The sequence below is a fragment of the Callorhinus ursinus genome, unplaced genomic scaffold, assembly GCF_003265705.2.
Source record: "Callorhinus ursinus isolate GAN/ISIS: 27379988/994484 unplaced genomic scaffold, GSC_fseal_2.0 scaffold5, whole genome shotgun sequence".
Lineage (NCBI taxonomy): Eukaryota > Metazoa > Chordata > Mammalia > Carnivora > Otariidae > Callorhinus > Callorhinus ursinus.
Window position 1 is genome coordinate 25,823 of NW_027397067.1, and position 22,693 is coordinate 48,515.

Genomic DNA, 22,693 nt, shown 5'->3' on the forward strand with positions numbered 1-22,693 from the left:
TCTATGTACCTATCTCCCAGGGTCAATAATTTTCAATAGCTGTGTATGAAGTGACATGGCAGAAGAAGGCCAGAGCCTTTCAGGCAAATGGAGTAGCAAATCCATAGACCCAGAGGCCCCAGGGTACATTTGGCAACTGAAAGGAAGACTAATATGGACAGCATAGACATCACTGGAATGTGTATATGGAGAATGGATTCTATGTATATGGTAGATGGGGGCAAGACTGTATTAGTGGATACTGGTTAGAAGCTACTGAGTAGTTTGGGCAAAAGAAATTAATGGCCTGGAATATGGTAGTGGCAGTGGAGAACGAGTGGATAGGTGAGAAATTTACAAATGGGAGGTGGGACAGGCTGGATTTTGATAAGAGAGACAAAAATGTTCATGAAAATCCCAGGTTTAAGCATGAGCTACTGGGTGGATGTCAGTGCCACTACTGAGATGGAGAATTATCATTTTTGGGGAAAAGAAAAATTTAGGTTGAAACGTTTCTCAGACATTCAGGTGGCAATGACAGGCAGGTAGTGTTAAGGGGCTATAGCCAAGCAGTATGGAGAGGTCTGATTGTAGATATAAAATTGAGAGTCAAAGCAGAGATGCAATAAGATGGTCAAACTGTGTTATAAGGCCTAATTGAGGCAACAATGGCAAATGTATAGGGAAAATGGATAAATTGAAGACCAAACTCCACTTCCACTATACTTTTGAGGGTACAATGGAGAATTCTTTTCTCTTCCCCAGGCTGACACTTTCTCAACTTGCTTAAATCATCATTTTAGTTTTTTCTACAACAGATGCTTTTATTACAGAATATTCCTACCTAGTTAGACTTCGTGATCTAATTCAGTTTCTACTCAGTCTCAGCTCCTCTTCCTCTTGTGTTTTGCTTTATATTTACTTCTCAAAGTGCTGAGACACTTGTGGGATCTAAGAAATGGTGGTTGCCTCTACTTCCCAAAGTGAATTACAGGACCAGCATCAACAATATTGATGTGAAAATGTTGGGGTTTGGGAGCAAACAGTCAAGAAAGAATTCTTGATATGTCTTTGGTGCAAAAAGATAGTTTTATTAAAGCATAGGAACAGGACATGTGGGCAGAAAGAGCTGCGCTGGGGTTGTGAGGTATGGCTGATTATATACTTTCAAGTTGGGAGAGAGTTAGGGATAGTGTAAGTCTCTCAGGAATTTGGAAGCAAGGTTTCCAGGACCTAGAGAGGCTAGCTGTTGTTAGGAAAAGGTCATTTACTATACTATCCAGTAAAACCTTAGTCATGAGACCCTTTAGATGTGTGTCGTGGGCGATATGCTTGGAGGATGATTGCTAACATATACATTGGGGGGTGGATCGAGATAAAGGAAGTTTCCAAAGGAATTTTTAGGTTAAAGGAGACTCCCATCCAAGTACTAACTAGGCCCGACCCTGCTTAGCTTCCGAGATCAGACGAGATCGGGTGCGTTCAGGGTGGTATGGCCTTAGGATCCTGAAGGTCAGGCTAATGTTAAGCTAAGATTGCCTTTTGCCTCTATCTAGCAAAGTATTAACATCGAGGCAGATATACTCCTGTCTGTCTCAAGTACTTGTCAATGGCTGTACGTTGGAAAGCAGTTTAATTTTTTTTTCTATGTCTTTTACATTTGTTCTCCCCATCAAATAACTTTTGGGAACTTGTCAAAAATACAAGTTCTCTGGCACCACCTTAGACCTACAGAATCCGAAATTAGTCATCCCTGTTATTGCAAATCCTCTTGGGGATTTTAATGTTTCCTAAATTTGAGAATTTCTGCTCTGGATACCTAACCTGCCCCCACTTCAATAGATGGGGAAAGAACACTCCTTTCTTTTGGTTTCAGCAGTTAGGACCATTCCTTAAGTATTGCTTGTCGAATTTGTAGCCTACTTCAAAGTTTTTTTGTTTGTTTTTTGTTTTAAGTAGGCTCCACACTGGGAGCCTTGGGGTTTGAACTCACCACCCTGAGATCAAGACCTGAGCTGAGATCAAGAGTTGGAGGCTTAACTGACAGCCACTGTCATGAGCATGTTATGAAGGCACACACACGAGCTGTCTTTTCACAGCTTTATTCAATGATAAAGCAAAGTTAAATCACAATTATAAAGCACGTTCAGGATTCCAAACTCAATGATATTTCACCATGTGATTGATTATACTTGGCTTCTTACACAGCACACAGAGCAGGGCATAAGACAAACCACACAACAAACAAGATAATGGAAAGGTGTAGGAAGTTAATGAACCAAACGCTAAGTTAGTCTGTGGGCACTGCAGTTGAGATAGGGCCTCTGTCTGGTGTGGTCAGCTCTCAGCACTTACTGCTTATTATGTTCAAGCAGTGAAAGATCTCAGTTCTGTGTGGAGATCAATCCCGCTGAGCCTTGGGCGGCAGTTGCCTTTTTGAAGTGGTCAGACATAGGGACTTCTGGGTGGCTCAGTTGGGTAAGCGTCTGCCTTCGGCTCAGGTCATGATTCCAGGGTCCTGGGATGAGTCCCACATCAGGCTCCCTGCTCAGCAGGGAGACTGCTTCTCCCTCTCCCTCTGCCTGCCGCTCTCCCTGTGTTCTCTATCTCTCTGTGTGTCAAATAAATAAATAAAATCTTAAAAAAATGAAGTGGTCAGACAAAGAGGGGACAGGTCTGAAAAATCTGACGGTTTGCTGCCAAAATCCTCCCCTTTTTAAAGGGTTTAATAGGTCTTGGGCCCCCAGAGGCTTCCTTTGGTTCTGCTCATAATCAGTTCTGGGTGTCAGCTCACCACTGGTCCAAGTGATAACTCTAGACCCACCCAGGGGCCCCTCGAGTTTTTATTTAAGGTCAGTTGTTGCTTGACAAAACAGACCACCTAAGAACTTTATTTGAAAAACACTTGGAGTCTAATCTCCCCCCCAAGAACCCGCCCAGCAGCTGCCCAACTAGGAACTCCATGGGCAGCAATGCAGCCCTCCCAGAGGTCACTCCACAGAATCCCAAGCCTCAGCGGTAAGTGCCATGAGCAGCGTACTCACAGAGGTAGTGAATACGGACGACTCCGGGCACAACCCAGCCATATTAAGTCTGTGCAGCCGAGTGGTTGAGAAGCCCCGCCCTACACCCGAGCGTCCTCCAATCGCAACGCACGCGTGGCGCAAAGGGCCGAGAGGGCAGGGCGCCCGGAGAAGCCCCGCCCGCTGCCCGAGCACCCGCCAATTGCAGCGCGCAATATGGCGCGCCCTGAGCGTTCGGAGGCGCGCAGCCTTCAGGCGCCTTGAGCTGGAGGCGTGCGTTTGGGGGACCTGAGCGCGTGGGCGGAGGCGGTGTGCCTGGAGATGCCCCGCAGAGGTAGCTCTAGTGGCCGGAAGGTAAGTAAGTTCTGGGCTGGGAACCCGCGTCCGGCCAAGCGCGCGGTCTCTGCGCTGTCTCTGCTGGTCGCCCTGGAGCGCCCCCCCACCCCCGCGCGCCATTGTGTCCCCACTCCCCTTTATTCCCCATGGGCCGGGCAAACGGGGCTCAAGGACCGCGTGGCTCGCCTCAGGCTGGTAGGGGTGAGAGGTGGGCGCTGTGTAGACGGTGATCTTAGGCTAGGCTGCGGCAGCTTCCGTGGGTGAGCATGGCTAGAACCCGCGTCGCGGTTTGCCTCTTCTGAGGTCGGTCTCTTGTACAGGTGTGCGTATTGAGCCCTCCGCGGGCCGTCGGTGTCGAGCCTTTCCCGTGGGATGGGAGGGCCGGGAGAAAAACCACTGGAGGCGCGGAGGGGAGAGCCACTACTCTGGGAAAGGCGAGAGGGCGCAGCCGGAGAGGTGATGGAAGTGAGCAACAGGAGTTGAATCTGGAACTAGCGTGTGAGATATATTTATCCTCTCTAGTGTTTGGCATTGTCTCCTTTTGACTTCACGGTACACACGAAGACAGCGGTGGATATTGGAATGGATGTGCCATTTTTTCCCCAGATATCTCCGTTGCCACACTTTTCCTTTCTATTCTAAACTGTTTCTGAATCTTCTATTCCTGCGTCAGTGGGAGAGGAGTCTAAAGCTAACCGCTGCCAAACTGTGTATACCAACTTATACCACAGTGTCTGAACACGGAGTACGTGTAAAGGAAATATTGCATTAATGATATTTAGATGATTGTACCTGTATTTGTGAGTACATCCTTTTCTTCCGTGAATTGTGTTTTCTTGGTACTCACGTGTCCATTACCTTTTTAAGCTGTTTCTGAGTTCCTTGCTTACAAATATGCTTGTCTCATCATATTAAAACAAAATTTTAAAAAGCAAACACAGTATTTTCTTTTTTTCCCCCAAGAGAGAGCGCTCCAGCAGAGGGGGAGGAGCAGAGGGAAAGGGAGAGAGAGAAATCTTAAGGGGGCTTCATGCTCAGCGCAGAGCCCACGGGGGGGGGGGGGGGGGGCGGCTTGATCTCATGACCTGAGTGAAATCAAGAGTTGGGCTTAACTGGACTAAGCCGCCTAGATGTCTCTGAGTGCCTCCTTTTTTGACTCCTCTTCCTTTTACAACCCCCCCCAAAAACAAAAAACAAAACAAAAACAAAAACACCTTCTTGAAAAAATAGTCCACATATACAGGTTCAACTTGCTTATTATGTTTCTTTGCTTCTGGAATATCGTCACTTGTCAGAGACTGAATTTTGTAACTGATTACAGGGAGTAAAAGAAACCTATGTCAAACATACCTATTGATTGTAAGACACATTCTGATTCCAGAAATATTCAAATGTGAAAAAAAATCAAGGAATTAAATGAAATTGTTAACTCATGGTCACTGTAGCATTTGACACATCACTTACTTTTATTTAATTCTTTTGGGGGGGACAAGTATCCCTGACTCTTGCTATCCTGATTCTCTTCCTGTCTTGCATCTGCTCATTTGCTTCTCTTTAAAGATTTATTTTTATATAGAGAGGAGAGTGTGAGCGCATGAGGTGGGGGAAGGGGCGGGAGGAGAGGGAGAGAATCTCAAGTAGACTCCCCGCTGAGTGCAGAGCTGGACTCCGGGCTCAGTCTCACAACCCTGAGATCATGACCTGAGCCAAAATCAAGAGTTGGATGCTTAACTGACTGAGTCACCACCCAGGCACCCCTTATTTACTTCTCTTTACTCTTTTCCTGCCATGTTCTAATTTTTGATCTGGTGCTTTTTTTTTTTTTTTTTTACAAATTTGTTCTCTGCAATCTCATAGGTTGATGTTAGCTGTCACTCTATATAGCTGACTTTTCCTTGAGCTCAGTTTAAACTCAGTGTATCATGAAGTCATCAATTTCACATCCTTAGTCCACTAAGCCCTAATAGTTTCTTTTGTGTTGTGTTGGTCTCATCCTATTCATGGTGATGCTTGGCTAGGAATGCCTGAGGCACTTGCCTGGGCCCCCAGATTACTTGTAGCAAGCCATTTCTCCCAACCAGAGCCATTCTTGTGGCTGAGCAGACCTTGTGGTTATCGTGATTGCAGGATGCACTTCAGCAAAATCCACCAGGGAACTTTGAGGAATGAGATTTATTACTCACAGATCCTAGAGGGTATATTGCACACCCAAGGGCCACACTGTGAGGTTGAGGGAGGCTGGGGGAGAAGGAGAGCAAGAGATCTTGGGGTCTGCTTTTATTAGGTTCTGAGGGTGGGATATCTACGGTTTTGGAGATTAATTCTTTATTGGCTAATTTATTTATTATTTTTTTAGAGATTTTATTTGAGAGAGAGAATAGAGAGAGAGAGAGAGAGAGAGCGCACAAGGGGGGGGAGCAGGAGAGGGAGAAGCAAACTCCCTGCTGAGCAGGGAGCCCAATGTGGGACTCTATCCCGGGACTCCAGGATCATGACCTGAGCTGAAGGCAGTCGCTTTACCAACTGAGCCACCCAGGCGCCCCTTTATTGGCTAATTTAAAGCCTAAGAGTGGGAATTAGGGCACCAGAAGGAAGAAGCAGCGTCACTCAAATGGTCAGTTATGTAGGTTTAACTGTAGGTTATCGAGGGTGTTTTGAAAGCGGGACCTTTATGAGGAGGGAGGGACGGCTTAATTCCTTATCATGCTGATTTGCTAGTAATTGTCATGTAACTGGTGCTATGTTTATTCAAGATGATGTCTTCTGAAATGGATGCCTTGGCAACGAAAAATTTAGTGTCAGGCATTCACATTACGTCTTAGAAATCTTAGTTTTTGGGCGCCTGGGTGGCTCAGTTGTTAAGCGTCTGCCTTTGGCTCAGGTCATGATCCCAGGGTCCTGGAATTGAGTCCCACATCAGACTCCCTGCTCGGCGGGAGGCCTTCTTCTCCCTCTGACCCTCTCCCCTGCTTGTGTTCCTGCTCTCGCTGTCTCTCTCTCTGTCAAATAAATAAATAAAATCTTTAAAAAAAAAAAAAAGAAATCTTAGTTTTTGACTTGAGACTCTCAGGAACTTATCAGTTTTTCTTTTCAATAATTGTACTAGTGATCTATTGCTGTTTAATGAATTATCTCAAAACTGAAGCAGCTTAAAACAAATGCTTATTTTTTCATATAGTTTCTGAAGGTCAGAAATCTGGGAATGGGTCTACTGGCTGGTTCCAGCTAAGGGTCTCCTACAAGTGGCATTCAAATAAAGGGTCACTGAGGTGGCTCAGTTGGTTAAGCGACTGCCTTCGGCTCAGGTCATGATCCTGGAGACCCGGGATCGAGTCCCACGTTGGGCTCCCTGCTCAGCAGGGAGTCTGCTTCTCCCTCTGACCCTCTTCCCTCTCGTTTTCTCTATCTCTCATTCTCTCTCTCAAATAAATAAATAAAATCTTTAAAAAAAAAAAGGGTCACTGAGGCTGTAGGATCCACTTCTAAATTTACCCATGTGTTTGTTGGCAAGGGTCAGTTACTTGCCACTTCCATAGGGCAGCTCTCACAACATGGCAACTGGCTTTCTGAAGAGAAAGAGAGAGGGATGGACTAAGAAAGAGGCCCTGGTGTCTTTTATAACAGTGTCAGAAGTGACATATCATCTCTTCCTTCCTGTTCTCTTCATCACAGATCAACCTGGTACAGTGTGAGAGGGGACTAGAGAGGATGTGAATGCTAAAAGATAGGAATGATAGGGAACCATCTTGGAGGCTACCTACCCCAATAGTTTTTCCCCAGGTTTTTTTTTTTTTTTTCCCTAGAAAAGTTTTCTTTATTGTCACATGATAAACCAGTCTGGGAAAATTATATAAGGTGTTATCAATGGTTACAAGGTGAATTGTACATTTCCCTTACTTTAATACATATGCTTTCACTCTTCTCACCTTTCTTGGTTAAATTATAATATGGTAACAGATAACAAGGCACAATTTTCAGTCACATACTTCCTATTTAAAATTATTCTAGTTATTATAAAGATGTTATAATAACATGTATCTCTAAAATATAAGAGGTTTGAAGCAAAGGGGTAAAGACTCTGCTAGAATCATGAAGAGTTCACTGTCTTGTCAAAGAATACCATCTGAACTCCACAGGGAACATGCTCCAAATTCCACGAGGAGAAACACATACCTGTTTTATCCCTGTCTGGTTCACCAGTAGTTAGCACTATACATTTTTCTCATTGCTGTCAGGTTCAGTATCCTTTTGTCAAAGTATTTAGTCCTTATGAAAATTTTTTTCTTAGCAAATTCTGACTATTATTCTTATTTTATAGTAGGAGTCTAGGGGCCAAGTAATTTTAGTGTTTGTTGGACCAAAACTAGTTTGCTCCACATATACTCCAGGAGCTTGGCCAGATTCCCACAGTACAGATCCTCAGGTTTTTTTTTTTCCCCCATTTTCTATCACCCTAGGTCAGGTCCAAAGTACTTCCTGCTTGGAGTGGTTTTGTAGTACCAGCCATGTAGCATGTTCCTGTTCCATCTTCTGAGATGACTTTCCCTTAGAGACACCACTTTAATTATATTGTTATTCCTCTGCTTAAGCATCATTTTACTTCTTATTGATAACATAATCATTTATTTTGGACTTAATACATGATATGTATTAACTTATTTACTTCAACAGTCCTATTAAACAGGTTCTATTAGTCTCATTTTTTGGACAAGGAAACTGAGGTATAGCAGAGAGTTTAAGTACTTTGCCCAAGGTCACAAAACAATTAAGTGAAGAAGCCAGGATTTGTATGCAGGTAGTCACTTCCAGACCTTGCTTTTGTTCAGGCTCTCATCCTGTTATTCACAGCTTCTACAAAGTGGCCATACCTTATTCCATAACTTCGTTCATTATTTATCCTTTAGGTAAAGTAAATGACTGTTTTCACTGTACTTTCTTCTTGGTATTTACGCATGTTCTTGGTTTGGAGTAATGCCATATCTTCCATTTCTGCTTATTGGAACCTTGATCATCTGTCAAGGTCCACCTCAAATCCCACCTTCTTTCTGATCATCCCAGTTGTAAATGGACTTTATTCTGTATTCCTGTGAAACTTTGTACATATCATTCTTATAGCTTCACGTCTTGTATTAGGTTTACTTGTACCCATCTTAATAATGTAGACATCTTAAGATTATGTCTTCACCCCATGTCCCCCAGAGCACCTGCCATAACCCTTGTACATATTAAGTACCTAATAAATATCTGATGAATGAATGGAAGGGGTACTAGTTCAGAAGATTTGCAAGTATTCTAGCTCTGAAGAAACATAGGGAAATAACTTAGAAGACTTGGGTACCACCCTCAGCTCTGCAAATAACTAATTTTGTGATTTTGGACAAGCCACAGAAATCTTTCTGGACTCTTACGATGACAGTTGATATGGTCATGGACTAAAGCAGTAGAATTGGGAATGGGGTTGGGAGAGGACTGAGTTGACAAATTATAAATGGAAGAGGAGATAGGCACTGAAATTGAAAGATGAAGAGGGGAGAATCAGTGGTGATCCAGAAGTTGAACCTCTGAAAAACAGAAAGGTTGAGGAGAATTAGTTGCTTCTTACCTGAGTTAGGATGTATAGATGTGTGAAACTTCAGCCCAGGGGATAGACTGGGGCAGGCAATTGCTCAAAGGCTAGGAGTATTTTAGTTCTTTCTTCCCTCCTGCCTTAGGCCCCTCACTGCCCCTTCAAGTTCTTTTTCCTTTATGCTTTGTGTTCCCTTTCCTTGCTAAAAGCCAGGAATGACCATAAATACTCCCTTTCTCTCCCAGTTGCTTACCTTTTGAGATTTCCTGGTCTTCCCCTTTACTCACAGTTCCTTTTACCTCCTCAGACTGAATTATAGCTCTCCCTGTTCTCTCCACTCTTTCCCCACCGAAGGTAAAACTATCTTGGCAAGATCCTAAAAGGGAGAAAAGGGAAATTATATCTTCCTGGTGACACCCTCCTTCCTTAATCTTTTGGGTTCTCATTAAAAAACTTACTTTATTTCTGGTGCTTCTTGCATAATGACAAGGGTATGATGGTAGGTATTAATTAAATACAATGTATATGTCTGTTTGAATTGAAGAGTACACAGGGCTACATTTCAAGTGAAAAGTGTTTCTCAAGAAAGGGACATATTTTCCTTCTTTGAAGCAGGAAAGATGGAGCCAGTGGAGAAAATAAGGACCCTTTACTACAAAGATTGGATTCTGTTACAGAAAGGGCTTAGTTTTGAAGACTAGGAACATTTTTACTCTGAGACCATAGGGAAGAAGAACTCAGATTTTAACCTTGGGGGGGAAGATGTGATGACTTGAGCTCTGACAGTGACATGGAGAGGTAAAGGTAAGTGTGGGTTTGGAATTGGTGTATGTATGTGATTGTGTGTATGTGTGTGTGAGTAGAGAGCTAGGGAATGATTAAGAGTGTTTACCAGCATTGCCCAAGGACATGTAATAAGAAAATAGGAAGGAAGTTCTCATTTGGGGTCTTTTTACAGTAGCCCTGTGGATTGGTGATTGGTAAAGTGAATTGGTAGAAGGGAAGGAGTCTTCATGCTTGAAAGGCAATACTGGAGTTGTTGGCCATAGAGTGCAGAGTGGTAAGGGAGACATCATGATTGGGAGCAAGCTAGTGACTGATAAAATGAATGGGCTTGAGACTTAAAAATGTCCCAGTGAATTCCCAGATAACTCAGAGAATTCCCAAATACTCAGTCAGAAACTCAGCCAGTGGTACCTTCTTTGTGTGGAAGGTGCACATTATAGTTATTGTTAGGCACTTTTGTTAAGATGAGATAATGCAGAGTCAGTGGCTAGAATCCCTATTTCTGTAATTAGATGTACATGGGGGAAAATATTGATGTTGCTTACTAGCTCTGACTAGGGCAATATACCTAACATTTTAAGTTGTAGTTTTTTTGTCTACAAAATGGAAATAATACCTATATCTTTTAGCATTAGTATGAGGATTAAATGGTGAGAATGCATGAAATGATATGCTGAACACATAAGCACTCAGTGTTAGCGGTAATGAAAGCAGTTAATAATAATAAAACACCATGATAATGAAAGGATTTTTATATGAGGACAAACCTATCATACATCCTCTATTACTTTGCCTCTAGATTTCCCTGGAATTATTTCTTTCTGCTTGCTGAGGAAGGACTAGGAAGAGGGCTTAGTTTTAAAATTGTTCAGTGATGGTGAGGGATTCTCTCATAGTTATCTTGGTAGGAATACCTTAAGGTTCCAATTTTAGCCCGTGATAATCTCATCGGATGACTTACTGGTGGCTCTATTCAGAATTAGACTACTTAGTATTGACATTATCCTTAAAATGGAAGGGAAAGAGAGGTAATGTTTTTTTGTCAAGTACTTCACATATATGCCTCATTTAAGGGAGAAGGTGTTCTTTCTTTTTAATGAATAATATATGCTTACAAATAAGATAAAATTGTACAAAAAAGTTTCTCATGAAAACCAGCAATCCCTGTCCTGTTCTTTCCTGTACCTAATTCTGTCCCTGAGAGGCAATTACTTTTTTAAAATTGAGATAACTATAGAATTACATACGGTTGTAAAGAATAATAGAGATCTCCTGTATCCTTCACCCAGTTTGCTCCAATAGTAACATTTTGCAAAACTGTAGTACAGCATCACCACAGATATATTGACGTTAATACAATCCAATTATCTTGTACAGATTTCTCTAGACTTTGTGTATTTAGTTCTGTGCATTTTTACACATGTATAGGGTCATGTATCCACCACCACTAGAGATACTGAACAGTTCCATTAGCACAGGAATCCCTTTAATAATCAAACATACCCACTCCCTTTCAGTAACTCCCACCACTGACCCCTAGCATTTTAAACATTGCATCATTTCAAAAATGTTATAGAGATGGAATTGTATGGTTTATAATCTTTTGGGGTCATTTTTTTTTTCACTCAGCATAATACTCTGGAGATTAATCCAAGTTGGTTTGTTCATTTTTATTGCTGAGTAGTATTCCATGGAATGAATGTACTACAGTTTGGCTCAACATTTTACTCGTTGAAGGACATCTGGGCTGTTGCCACTGTTGGCTCTTTTGACTAAATTGCTATGAACACTTGTGTACAGATTTTTGTTTGAACATAGGTTTTCTTTTTTCTAAGATAAATGCCCAAGTTAATTGCTGGGTCATATGGTAATTGGATGTTTAGTTTTATTTTATTAAGGTTATGTATTTTTTAAAGATTTTATTTGTCAGAGAGAGAGCGCGCACGTGAGCGCAAGCAGGGGGAGCAGCAGGCAGACGGAGAAGCAGGCTCCCTGCTGATTAAGGAGCCCAGTGTGGGACTCCATCCCAGGACCTTGAGATCATGACCTGAGCCGAAGGCAGATACTTAATCAACTGAGCCACCCAGGCGTCCCTTAAGATTGCATTTTTAAGTAATCTCTACACCCAGTGTGGGGCTCAAGCTTGCAACCCGAGATCAAGAATTGCATGCCCTATGGACTGAACCAGCTGGGTACCCCTGGATGTTTAGTTTTATAATAAACTAACAAACTGTTTCTCACAGTGGCTGTACAATATTACAGTGACAGTGGCAATGTGTGAGTGATTCAGAGATAATAAATTTGTCCTTTTAAAGTATACAGTTCATTGGTTTTTAGTGTATTCACAGAGTTGGGCAAATATTTCTAATTACAGAACATTTTCATCACCCTAAAAAAAAACTCCATGGCATCCACAAAGCTACTTTCTCTCTGTATGGATTTACCTATTCTGGACATTTCATATAAATGGAATAATATCTGGTCTTTTATACTGGCTTCTTTCACTTAGCCTAATGTTTTCAAGTGTACCCATTATTGTTGCTTTATTCCTCTTTATGGTTGAATAATTTTCCATTGCATGGATATAGTACATTTAAAAAATCCATTCATCAATGTATAAACATTTGGATTATTTCTACGTTTGGTTGTTAGGAGTAATACTATGAGCCTCTCTGTACCAGTTTTTGGGTTGACCTAAGTTTTCATTTCTCTTGGCTATTAACGTACTGATAGAATTGCTGGGTCGTATGGTAATTCTGTGATTAAATTTTAAGGAACTGCCAAATTTTGTTCCAAAGAGGTTGCATCATTTTATAGTCTCACCAGAAAGGAATGAGGATTCTAATTTCTCCACGTCCTTGTCAACACTTGTCATTGCCTATCGTTTGATTTTAGCCATCTTAATGGGTAGAAAGTGTTATCTCATTGTTTTGGTTTTGGTTTACATTTTCCTAATGACTAATGATGTTGAATGTCTTTTCAAGTACTTATTCGCCATTTTTATGTTTTCTTTGAAGAAATACCTATTTAATTATTTGCCCATGCTTTAGTTGGGTTATTTATCTTCTTTTATAAAGTGTTCTTTATAAGTTCTTATACCACTCGTATATCAGATACATGATTTGCAAATATTTTCTCCCATTCTGTGGGCTATCTTTCCATTTTCTTGATGGTGTCATTTGCAGCACAAGTATTTTAAAATTTTGAAGTCCAATCTGTTTTTACTTTCATTGCTTATACTTTTGGTATCCTAAGAAATTATTGCCTAACCCAAAATCATGATTTCTTTTTTTTCTTTTATTTTCTTAAAGATTTTATTTATTTATTAGGGAGAGAGAGAGCACAAGCAATGAGAGGTGGAGGGGCAGAGGGAGAAGGAGAACTCCCCTCCCGCCCCCCGAGCACGGAGCCCAGTGTGGGGCTCGATCCCAGGACCCTGGGATCATGGCCTGAGCCAAAGGCAGACGCTTAACTGACTGAACCACCCAGATGTGGCCCCCCCGCCTTTTTAAAAATATTTTATTTATTTGAGAGTGAGCGATTGAGAGAGATCGAGGAAGCATGAGTGGGGGAGGAGCAGAGGGAGAGGGAGAAGCAGACTCCCAGCTGAGCAAGGAGCCTGATGTGGGGCTCCATCCTGGGACTCCAGGATCATGACCTGAGCTGAAGGCAGGAGCTTAAACTGGACTGAAACACCCAGGTGCTCCATGAAGATTTATTTCTAAGAGTTTTTTTCTTAGAGTTTTATAGTTTTAGCTTTTTCACTTAAAACTGGTTCACTTTGAGTTAATTTTTGTGTGTGGTATAAGGTGTCTAGCTTCATTTTTATGCATGTGGATATCCAGTTGTCCCAGCACTATTTGTTGAAAAGATTATTCTTTTTCCACAATATTTTATTGTGTTTTTTTTGAAATTCAATTGACCATAAATGTAAGAGTTTATTTCTTTTTTTAAAAAAGATTTATTTATTTGAGAGAGCGAGAATGAGAGAGAGAGAGAGAGAGAGTACATGAGTGGGGGGAGGGTTAGAGGGAGAAGCAGGCTCCTTGCTGAGCAAGGAGCCCAATGCAGGACTCGATCCCGGGACTCCAGGATCATGACCTGAGCCGAGTTTATTTCTTGATTATGAATTCTCTTCCAGTGATGTGTGCTGTCCTTCTGCCAGTGCCATACTTTCTTAATTATTGTAGCTTGTGAAGTCTCTATAATTTTTTTTAGGTTTTAAGATTATTTAAATTGTTCTGGGTTCCTTGGCTTTCCATGTGAATAATAACATCAGCTTGTCAACTTCTGCAAAGAGCCATCTGGGATTTTTATTGGATTAAGTCTGTAGATTAATTGGAGAGTATTGTCATCTTAATATTAAGTTTTCCAGGGCACTTGGGTGGATCAGTTGGTTAAGGGTCTGACTCTTTTTTTTTTTTTTTAAAGATTTTATTTATTTATTTGACAGAGAGAGACACAGCGAGAGAGGGAACACAAGCAGGGGGAGTGGGAGAGGGAGAAGCAGGCTCCCAGCTGAGCAGGGAGCCCGATGTGGGCCTTGATCCCAGGACCCTGGGGTCATGACCTGAGCCGAAGGCAGATGCTTAACAACTGAGCCACCCAGGCGCCCAAGGGTCCGACTCTTGATTTTGGCTCAGGTCATGATCTCAGGGTCATGAGATTGAGACCATAGTCAGGCTCCATGCTAGGAATGAAGCCTGGTTAAGATTCTCTCTCTCCCTCTTCCCCTCCCCCCACACTCTCGCTCTCTCAGAAAAAATTGTTTTCCTTTTCCAATCCTTGAACATGGGCTGTCTTTCCATTTTTAGATCTTTAATTTCTTTCAACTGTATTTTATAGTTTTCACTTTGAAAGTCTTGCATTTTTTTGGTTACATTTATTCCTTAAGTATTTTATTCTTTTTGGTACTATTAGTGCATTTTTTTTTTTTAGATTTTATTTAAATTTGAGTCAGTTAACATATAGTGTATTATTAGTTTCAGGGGTAGAATTTAATGATTCATCACTTGCAGACAACACATAGTGCTCAACACAAGAGCACTCGTTAATACCCATCACCCCATTTAGCTCCCCCCCACCCACCTCCCTTCCAGGAACCCTCAGTTTGTTGTCTCTAGTTGAGTCTCTTATGGTTTTATTAGCACAGTTTTTAAAATTCATTTATGTATTGGTCATTGTTAGTATGTATAAATACAATTGACTTTTTATATTGAGATTGTATTTTGCAACTTTGTTGAACTCTTATTCTTCTGAGGTTTATAATTCTTTATTAAGCTAATATTTAGTCAATAAACTCATTTGTATCAGACACAAACCAAAAAACCCATATGATATCATGAGACAGTTTCAATATTCATGGTGAACATAGGACTTAAACAAAGTCTCCCTTTTCAAGATCAGTGCATCTAGACTGTTTAACCTACAGAATTATCTTTGATGATCAAAAAACCAAAGGAAAAAATGACATTTTTAAAAAGGAAAATGGTAGTTTCAAAGTCAGTGACTTTTTCCCTCATTTCAAAAGCATGGAATTTTTCTAAAATGTTGACTAAAAAGGTTAAATAAATACTGTACACCTTAACTAAACAAAGTTGACAAAAAAAGTTATCTACAGATCTAAAATGAATCCATGCAGATTTATAAAAATCATTCTACCTCCTTGCCTTTCTTATCTTTTCTAATATATATTTTAACAAAATAATATGCTTTCAAAATATGCAACATATAAAGCAAGATCATTTTTATCAGTAATTTAAAGGAGAAAAAAGATCCCTAAGGTATAACTGTACAGAGAAGCAAAACAAACTCTGAAGTGAAGAGTGATTATGATGTTTTCAAAGTAGAAATGTGTGACTTTTATTTAAATGTTACAGTGGCAGGCTGTTGGGGCTACTGGCTGGCTCAGTTGGAAGAGCATGCCTCTCTTGATCTTGGGGTTGTGAGTTCAAGCCCCACATTGGGTGTAGAGATTACTAAAAAAAAAGAATAAAATCGGCTACCTAATTAATCCGGACAGTAAGGAAAGCAGGATGGGTCAGGGAGTAAGAGCTGGCATGAAAGAGACTAAACTAAGAAGATAATCTACCTTGTCTTCAGTTTCTCTTTTGACTTCTCGTCAAGTATAAAGGCAGAGAAAAACTACTCATTCCCAGCACAGGTTCAATAAAAAATAAAATGGCAAAGCTTACCCCTTGCTATGTTCCACTAATGTTTTACCTATAAAAATGGGAAGAAATTTAGGGAAAACTACTTTCAGATCAAGTGAGTTAAAGACAAGTATATTTTAAGTTAATCCTTTAACTATGAGTAATACTCCATTCTAAAAGATTGGTCTGAGAAGGGAGAAAGTAGGAAACTATTTTAAGCTCCATATAAATTGAATCTTTATACTCATTTATCTTTCAAGTATAAAAACATTTTAAGTTATCATTTCCTCTTTAATCCTCTAAGATCTCATGCAAAAAGATGAATCAAGCCTCACTCATAACACAGACTTAGAAACAAAAGCAAAAAAAAAAATAAAATGACATAAGTTACACTATTACATAATGGGAACAAAGTTAGGCCTGCTCCTTTAGTTATTAGTGTGTTATAGATACGTTAGTAAATATCAGTGAAGTGATTGAATACTAAACTGGTCATATCTTCCACATAAAATAAGTTGGAAGGGGAGGCACTTCATCAGAACTATTAAAAATAAAGTTTTGTAATCCTTTTTAAGGGATTCCTTAAATTTCATTTTTCAACTTTTTAAAACATTTTATATTTAAATTCAATTTAGTTAACATATAGTGTATTATTAGTTTCAGGGATAGAATTTAGTGATTCATCAGTTGCATAACACCCAGTGCTCATTACATCAAGTGCCCTCTTTAATGCCCATCACCCAATTACCCCTTCTCCCTACCAATCTCTCTTCCGGTAACCCTCAGTTTGTTTCCTATGGTTAACAGTCTTTGGTGATTTGTGTTCTACTCTGTTTTTATCTTATTTTATTTTTTTTCCCTTCCCCTATGTTCATCAGTTTTGTTTCTTAAATTCCACCATGAGTGAAATCAAAGCCAAAGTCTTTCTCTGACTGACTTATTTTGCTAAGCATAACTCACTGGGTCCATCGACATCATTGTAACTGGCAAGATTTCATTCTTTTTGATGGCTGAGTAATATTCCATTACAGACACACATATATGTACATATATATACATATATTTGTATATTTTTGGTGTCTGGGTAATATTCTATTGTATATATGTATATACTCCACATCTTCTTTATCCATTCATCTGTTGATGGACATCTGAGCTCTTTCCATAGTTTGGCTATTGTGGACATTGCAGCTATAAATATTGGGGTGCATGAGCTCCTTCAGATCACTATGTTTGTGTCCTTTGGATAAATACCTAGTAGTGCAATTGCTGAGTCATAGGGTAACTCTATTTTTCACTTTTTGAGGAACCTCCTACAGTTTTCCAGAGTGGCTGTACCAGTTTGCATTCTGACCAACAGTGTAAGAGGGTTCCCCTTTCTCTGCATCCTCACCAACATTTGTTTCCTTAATTTTAGCCATTCTGACTGGTATGAGGTGGAATCTTATTGTGGTTTTGATTTGTATTTCCCTGATGCTGAGTGATGTTGAGCTATTTCTCATATGTCTGTTGCCATTTGTATTTCTTCTTTGGAGAAATGTCTGTTCATATCTTTTGATGGTATTTTGACTGGACTTTGTTTTTTTGGACGTTGAGTTTTATAAGTTTTTTTTTTTTTACATTTTATTTATTTGAGAGAGCAAGCGAAAGAGAGAGCACGAGCAGAAGGGAGAGGCAGAAGGGAGAGGCAGAGGGAGAGGGAGAAGCAGACTCCCTGCTGAGCCTGGTGCGGGATTCCATCCCAGGACTCTGGGGTCATGACATAAGCGGAAGGCAGATGTTTAATCAACTGAGCCACCCAGGTGCCCTGATAAGTTCTTTATAGGTCTCGGGCACTAGGCCTTTATCCAATATGTTCTTTGCAAATAACTTCTCCCATTCCATAGGTTGCCTTTGTTTTGTTGACTGTTTCCTTTGCTTTGGAAAAGCTTTTTATCCTGATGAAGTCCCAATAGTTCATTTTTGCTTTTGTTTCTCTTGCCTTTGGAGATGTGTCTTGCAAGAAGTTGCTGTGGCTGAAGACAAAGAGGTTGCTGACTGTGTTTTCCTCTAAGATTTTGGTGGATTTCTATCTCATATTTAGGTCTTTCATCCATTTCGTATTTATTTGTGTATGGTGTAAGAAAATGGTCCAGTTTAATTCTTCTGCATGTGGCTGTCCAGTTTTCCCAACACCATTTGTTGAAGAGACTTTTTTCCATTGAATATTCTTTTTTGCTTTGTCAAAGATTAGTTGACCATAGAGTAGAGGGTCCATTTCTGGGTTCTCTATTCTGTTCCATTGGTCTATGTGTCTGTTTTTTTTTTTTTTTTTTAAGATTTTATTTATTTGAGAGAGAGAGAATGAGAGAGAGAGAGCACGAGAGGGAAGAGGGTCAGAGGGAGAAGCAGACTCCCCGCCGAGCAGGGAGCCCGATGCGGGACTCGATCCCAGGATTCCAGGATCGTGACCTGAGCTGAAGGCAGTCGCTTAACCAACTGAGCCTCCCAGGCGCCCGAACAGGGCGAAGTCATTTTCTCCTGTCACCCACCAACTTGATCCACATCAGTGAGCTAAAGAGTGCGAAGTGGAGAACAAAGCCCTACACTAACAGTAGCATTGACTACCTATGGACAACATTTTCCAGATCTTCCTTCTTAGGTATTTTTGGCCAGTCTTGGTTTGGGAAACCACTATTGCTGCTTCAGATATCTGCAATAATAATTTGCTTAGTAATAATTTATAATTAATAATTCATTGCTGCTGATTGTTTTAAAGAAATGGCCTGGGGATAGGGCTTTCCCACCAAAGAACTGCTGAATCAAAATGTAAGTCCCATGAATAAGTTTTTCCCCAGAAGCTACCAGGCAGGTTAGACAGTGATAGTACTCTGGAGAGGCCTTGTGAGAAGCTCTAAGCCTAGTTTCCTCTCTCCTATGACTGTTAGGCTGCTGGTTTGCACAGCTACTCTGGTTATGAAATTACTGTTTTATTGAAGCTGCCATGGAGCTAGAGAGGGGGCATGAGTCTAGGGCAAGTTAAAACACCACAAAGTTTATTGTTCTTGTTGAGATTCAGCTGTTTTCTTGGGTAAATGCTATTCAGATTGTTAAGAGCTTATAGTTAAGTTCTGAAAAATTAGATTTTTTTAATTAAATTTTTTATTGTTATGTTAATCACCATATATTACATAATTTGTTTTGGCGTACTGTTCCATGATTCATTGTTTGTTCATAACACCCAGTGCTCCATGCAGAATGTGCCCTCCTCAATACCCATCACCAGGCTAACCCATCCCCCCACCCTCCTCCCCTCCAGAAACCTCAGTTTGTTTTTCAGAGTCCATCATCTCTCCTGGTTCGTCTCCCCCTCTGACTTACTCCCCTTCATTCTTCCTCTCCTGCTATCTTCTTCTTTTTCTTTTTTCTTAAAATATGTTGCGTTATTTGTTTCAGAAGTCCAGATCTGTGATTCAACAGTCTTACACAACTCACAGCGCTCACCGTAGCACGTATCTTCCCCAGTGTCCATCACCCAGCCACCCCATCCCTCCCACCCCCGACCACTCCAGTAACACTCAGTTTGTTCCTGAGATTAAGAATTCCTCATATCAGTGAGGTCATATGATACATGTCTTTCTCTGATTGACTTATTTCACTCAGCATAACAGCCTCCAGTTCCATCCACGTCGTTGCAAATGGCAAGATCTCATTCCTTTTGATGGCTGCATAATATGCCATTGTGTATATATACCACATCTTCTTTATCCATTCATCCGTCGATGGACATCTTGGCTCTTTCCACAGTTTGGCTATTGTGGACATTGCTGCTATAAACATAGGGGTGCACGTACCCCTTCGGGTCCCTACATTTGTATCTTTGGGGTAAATACCCAGTAGTGAAATTGCTGGATCGAATGGTAGCTCTAATTTCAACTGTTTGAGGAACCTCCATACTGTTTTCCAGAGGGGTTGCACGAGCTTGCATTCCCACCAACAGTGTAGGAGGGTTCCCCTTTCTCCACATCCCCGCCAACATCTGTCGTTCCCTGACTTGATAATTTTAGCCATTCTGACGGGTGTGAGGTGGTATCTCATTGAGGTTTTGATTTGGATTTCCCTGATGCGGAGCGATGTTGAGCACTTTTTCATGTGCCTGTTGGCCATTTGGATGTCTTCTTTGGAAAAATGTCTGTTCATGTCTTCCGCCCATTTCTTGATTGGATTATTTGTTCTTTGGGTGTTGAGTTTGATAAGTTCTTTATAGATTTTGGATACTAGCCCTTTATCTGATATGTCATTTGCAAATATTTTCTCCCATTCTGTCGGTTGTCTTTTGGTTTTGTGGACTGTTTCTTTTGCTGTGCAAAAGCTTTTTATCTTGATGAAATCCCAATAGTTCATTTTTGCCCTGGCTTCCTGTGCCTTTGGTGATGTTTCTAGGAAGAAGTTGCTGCGGCTGAGGTCGAAGAGGTTGCTACCTGTGTTCTCCTTTAGGATTTGGATGGACTCCTGTCTCACGTTTAGGTCTTTCAACCATTTGGAGTCTATTCTTGTGTGTGGTGTAAGGAAATGGTCCAGTTTCATTCTTCTGCATGTGGCTGTCCAATTTTCCCAACACCATTTGTTGAAGAGACTGTCTTTTTTCCACTGGACATTCTTTCCTGCTTTGTCAAAGATAAGTTGACCATAGAGTTGAGGGTCCATTTCTGGGCTCTCAATTCTGTTCCATTGATCTATGTGTCTGTTTTTGTGCCAGTACCATACTGTCTTGATGATGACAGCTTTGTAATAGAGCTGGAAGTCCGGAATTGTGATGCCGCCAGCTTTGCTTTTCTTTTTCAATATTCCTCTGGCTATTCGGGGTCTCTTCTGGTTCCATACAAATTTTAGGATTATTTGTTCCATTTCTTTGAAAAAAGTGGATGGTATTTTGATGGGGATTGTATTGAATGTGTAGATTGCTCTAGGTAGCATTGACAACTTCACAATGTTGGTTCTTCCAATCCATGAGCATGGAACGTTTTTCCATTTCTTTGTGTCTTCTTCAATTTCTTTCCTGAGTATTTTATAGTTTTCTGAGTACAGATCCTTTGCCTCTTTGGTTAAATTTATTCCTAGGTATCTTATGGTTTTGGGTGCAGTTGTGAATGGGATCGACTCCTTGATTTGTGTCTCTTCTGTCTTGTTGTTGGTGTATAGGAATGCCACTGATTTCTGTGCATTGATTTTATAGCCTGCTACTTGACTGAATTCCTGTATGAGTTCTAGCAGTTTTGGGGTGGAGTCTTTTGGGTTTTCCACATATAGTATCATATCATCTGCAAAGAGTGAGAGTTTAACTTCCTCTTTGCCGATTTGGATGCCTTTGATTTCTTTTTGTTGTCTGATTGCTGTGGCTAGGACTTCTAATACTATGTTGAATAGCAGTGGTGAGAATGGACATCCCTGCCGCGTTCCTGACCTTAGGGGGAAAGGCTCTCAGCCTTTCCCCATTGAGAATGATATTCGCTGTAGGTTTTTCGTAGATGGCTTTTATGATATTGAGGTATGTACCCTCTATCCCTATACTCTGAAGAGTGTTGATCAAGAAAGGATGCTGTACTTTGTCAAATGCTTTTTCTGCATCTATTGAGAGGATCATATGATTCTTGTTCTTTCTTTTGTTAATGTATTGTATCACGTTGATTGATTTGCGGATGTTGAACCAGCCTTGCAGCCCAGGGATAAATCCCACTTGGTCGTGGTGAATAATCCTTTTAATGTACTGTTGGATCCTATTGGCCAGTATTTTGGTGAGAATTTTTGCATCCATGTTCATCAAGGATATTGGTCTGTAATTCTCCTTTTTGATGGGGTCCTTGTCTGGTTTTGGGATCAAGGTAATGGTGGCCTCATAAAATGAATTTGGAAGTTTTCCTTCCATTTCTATTTTTTGGAACAGTTTCAGGAGAATAGGTATTAATTCTTCTTTAAATGTCTGATAGAATTCCCCTAGGAAGCCATCTGGCCCTGGGCTTTTGTTTCTTGGGAGATTTTTGATGACTGCTTCAATTTCCTTAGTGGTTATAGGTCTGTTCAGGTTTTCTATTTCTTCCTGGTTCAGTTTTGGTAGTTGATACATCTCTAGGAATGCACCCATTTCTTCCAGGTTATCTAATTTGCTGGCATAGAGTTGCTCGTAATATGTTCTTATAATTGTTTGTATTTCTTTGGTGTTGGTTGTGATCTCTCCTCTTTCATTCATGATTTTGTGGATTTGGGTCATTTCTCTTTTCTTTTTGATCAGTCTGGCCAGGGGTTTATCAATCTTGTTAATTCTTTCAAAGAACCAGCTCCTAGTTTCGTTGATCTGTTCTACTGTTCTTTTGGTTTCTAGTTCATTGATTTCTGCTCTGATCTTTATGATTTCTCTTCTCCTGCTGGGTTTAGGCTTTATTTGCTGTTCTTTCTCCAGCTCCTTTAGGTGTAGGGTTAGGTTGTGTATTTGAGACCTTTCTTGTTTCTTGAGAAAGGCTTGTATTGCTATATACTTTCCTCTCAGGACTGCCTTTGCTGTATCCCAAAGATTTTGGACAGTTGTGTTTTCATTTTCATTGGTTTCCATGAATTTTTTTAATTCTTCTTTAATTTCCTGGTTGACCCATTCATTCTTTAGTAGGATGCTCTTTAGCCTCCATGTATTTGAGTTCTTTCCGACTTTCCTCTTGTGATTGAGTTCTAGTTTCAAAGCATTGTGGTCTGAAAATATGCAGGGAATGATCCCAATCTTTTGGTACCGGTTGAGACCTGATTTGTGACCTAGGATGTGATCAATTCTGGAGAATGTTCCATGGGCACTAGAGAAGAATGTGTTTTCCGTTGCTTTGGGA

General features: G+C 40.6%; 1 protein-coding gene across 8 annotated transcripts in view; it reads left to right on the forward strand.

Moving 5' to 3' along the window:
* The first annotated feature begins 3,215 nt into the window (after positions 1-3,215).
* The window catches only part of SPIDR (scaffold protein involved in DNA repair), a 584,775-nt gene continuing 565,297 nt past the window's right edge, over positions 3,216-22,693 (forward strand). For all 8 annotated transcript variants that reach the window (XM_025870570.2, XM_025870572.2, XM_025870571.2 and 5 more), the window contains exon 1: positions 3,216-3,356. In XM_025870570.2, the coding sequence (XP_025726355.2) occupies positions 3,324-3,356 (33 nt within the window). In that variant the 5' untranslated portion in view covers positions 3,216-3,323. The remainder of the gene's footprint in view (positions 3,357-22,693) is intronic.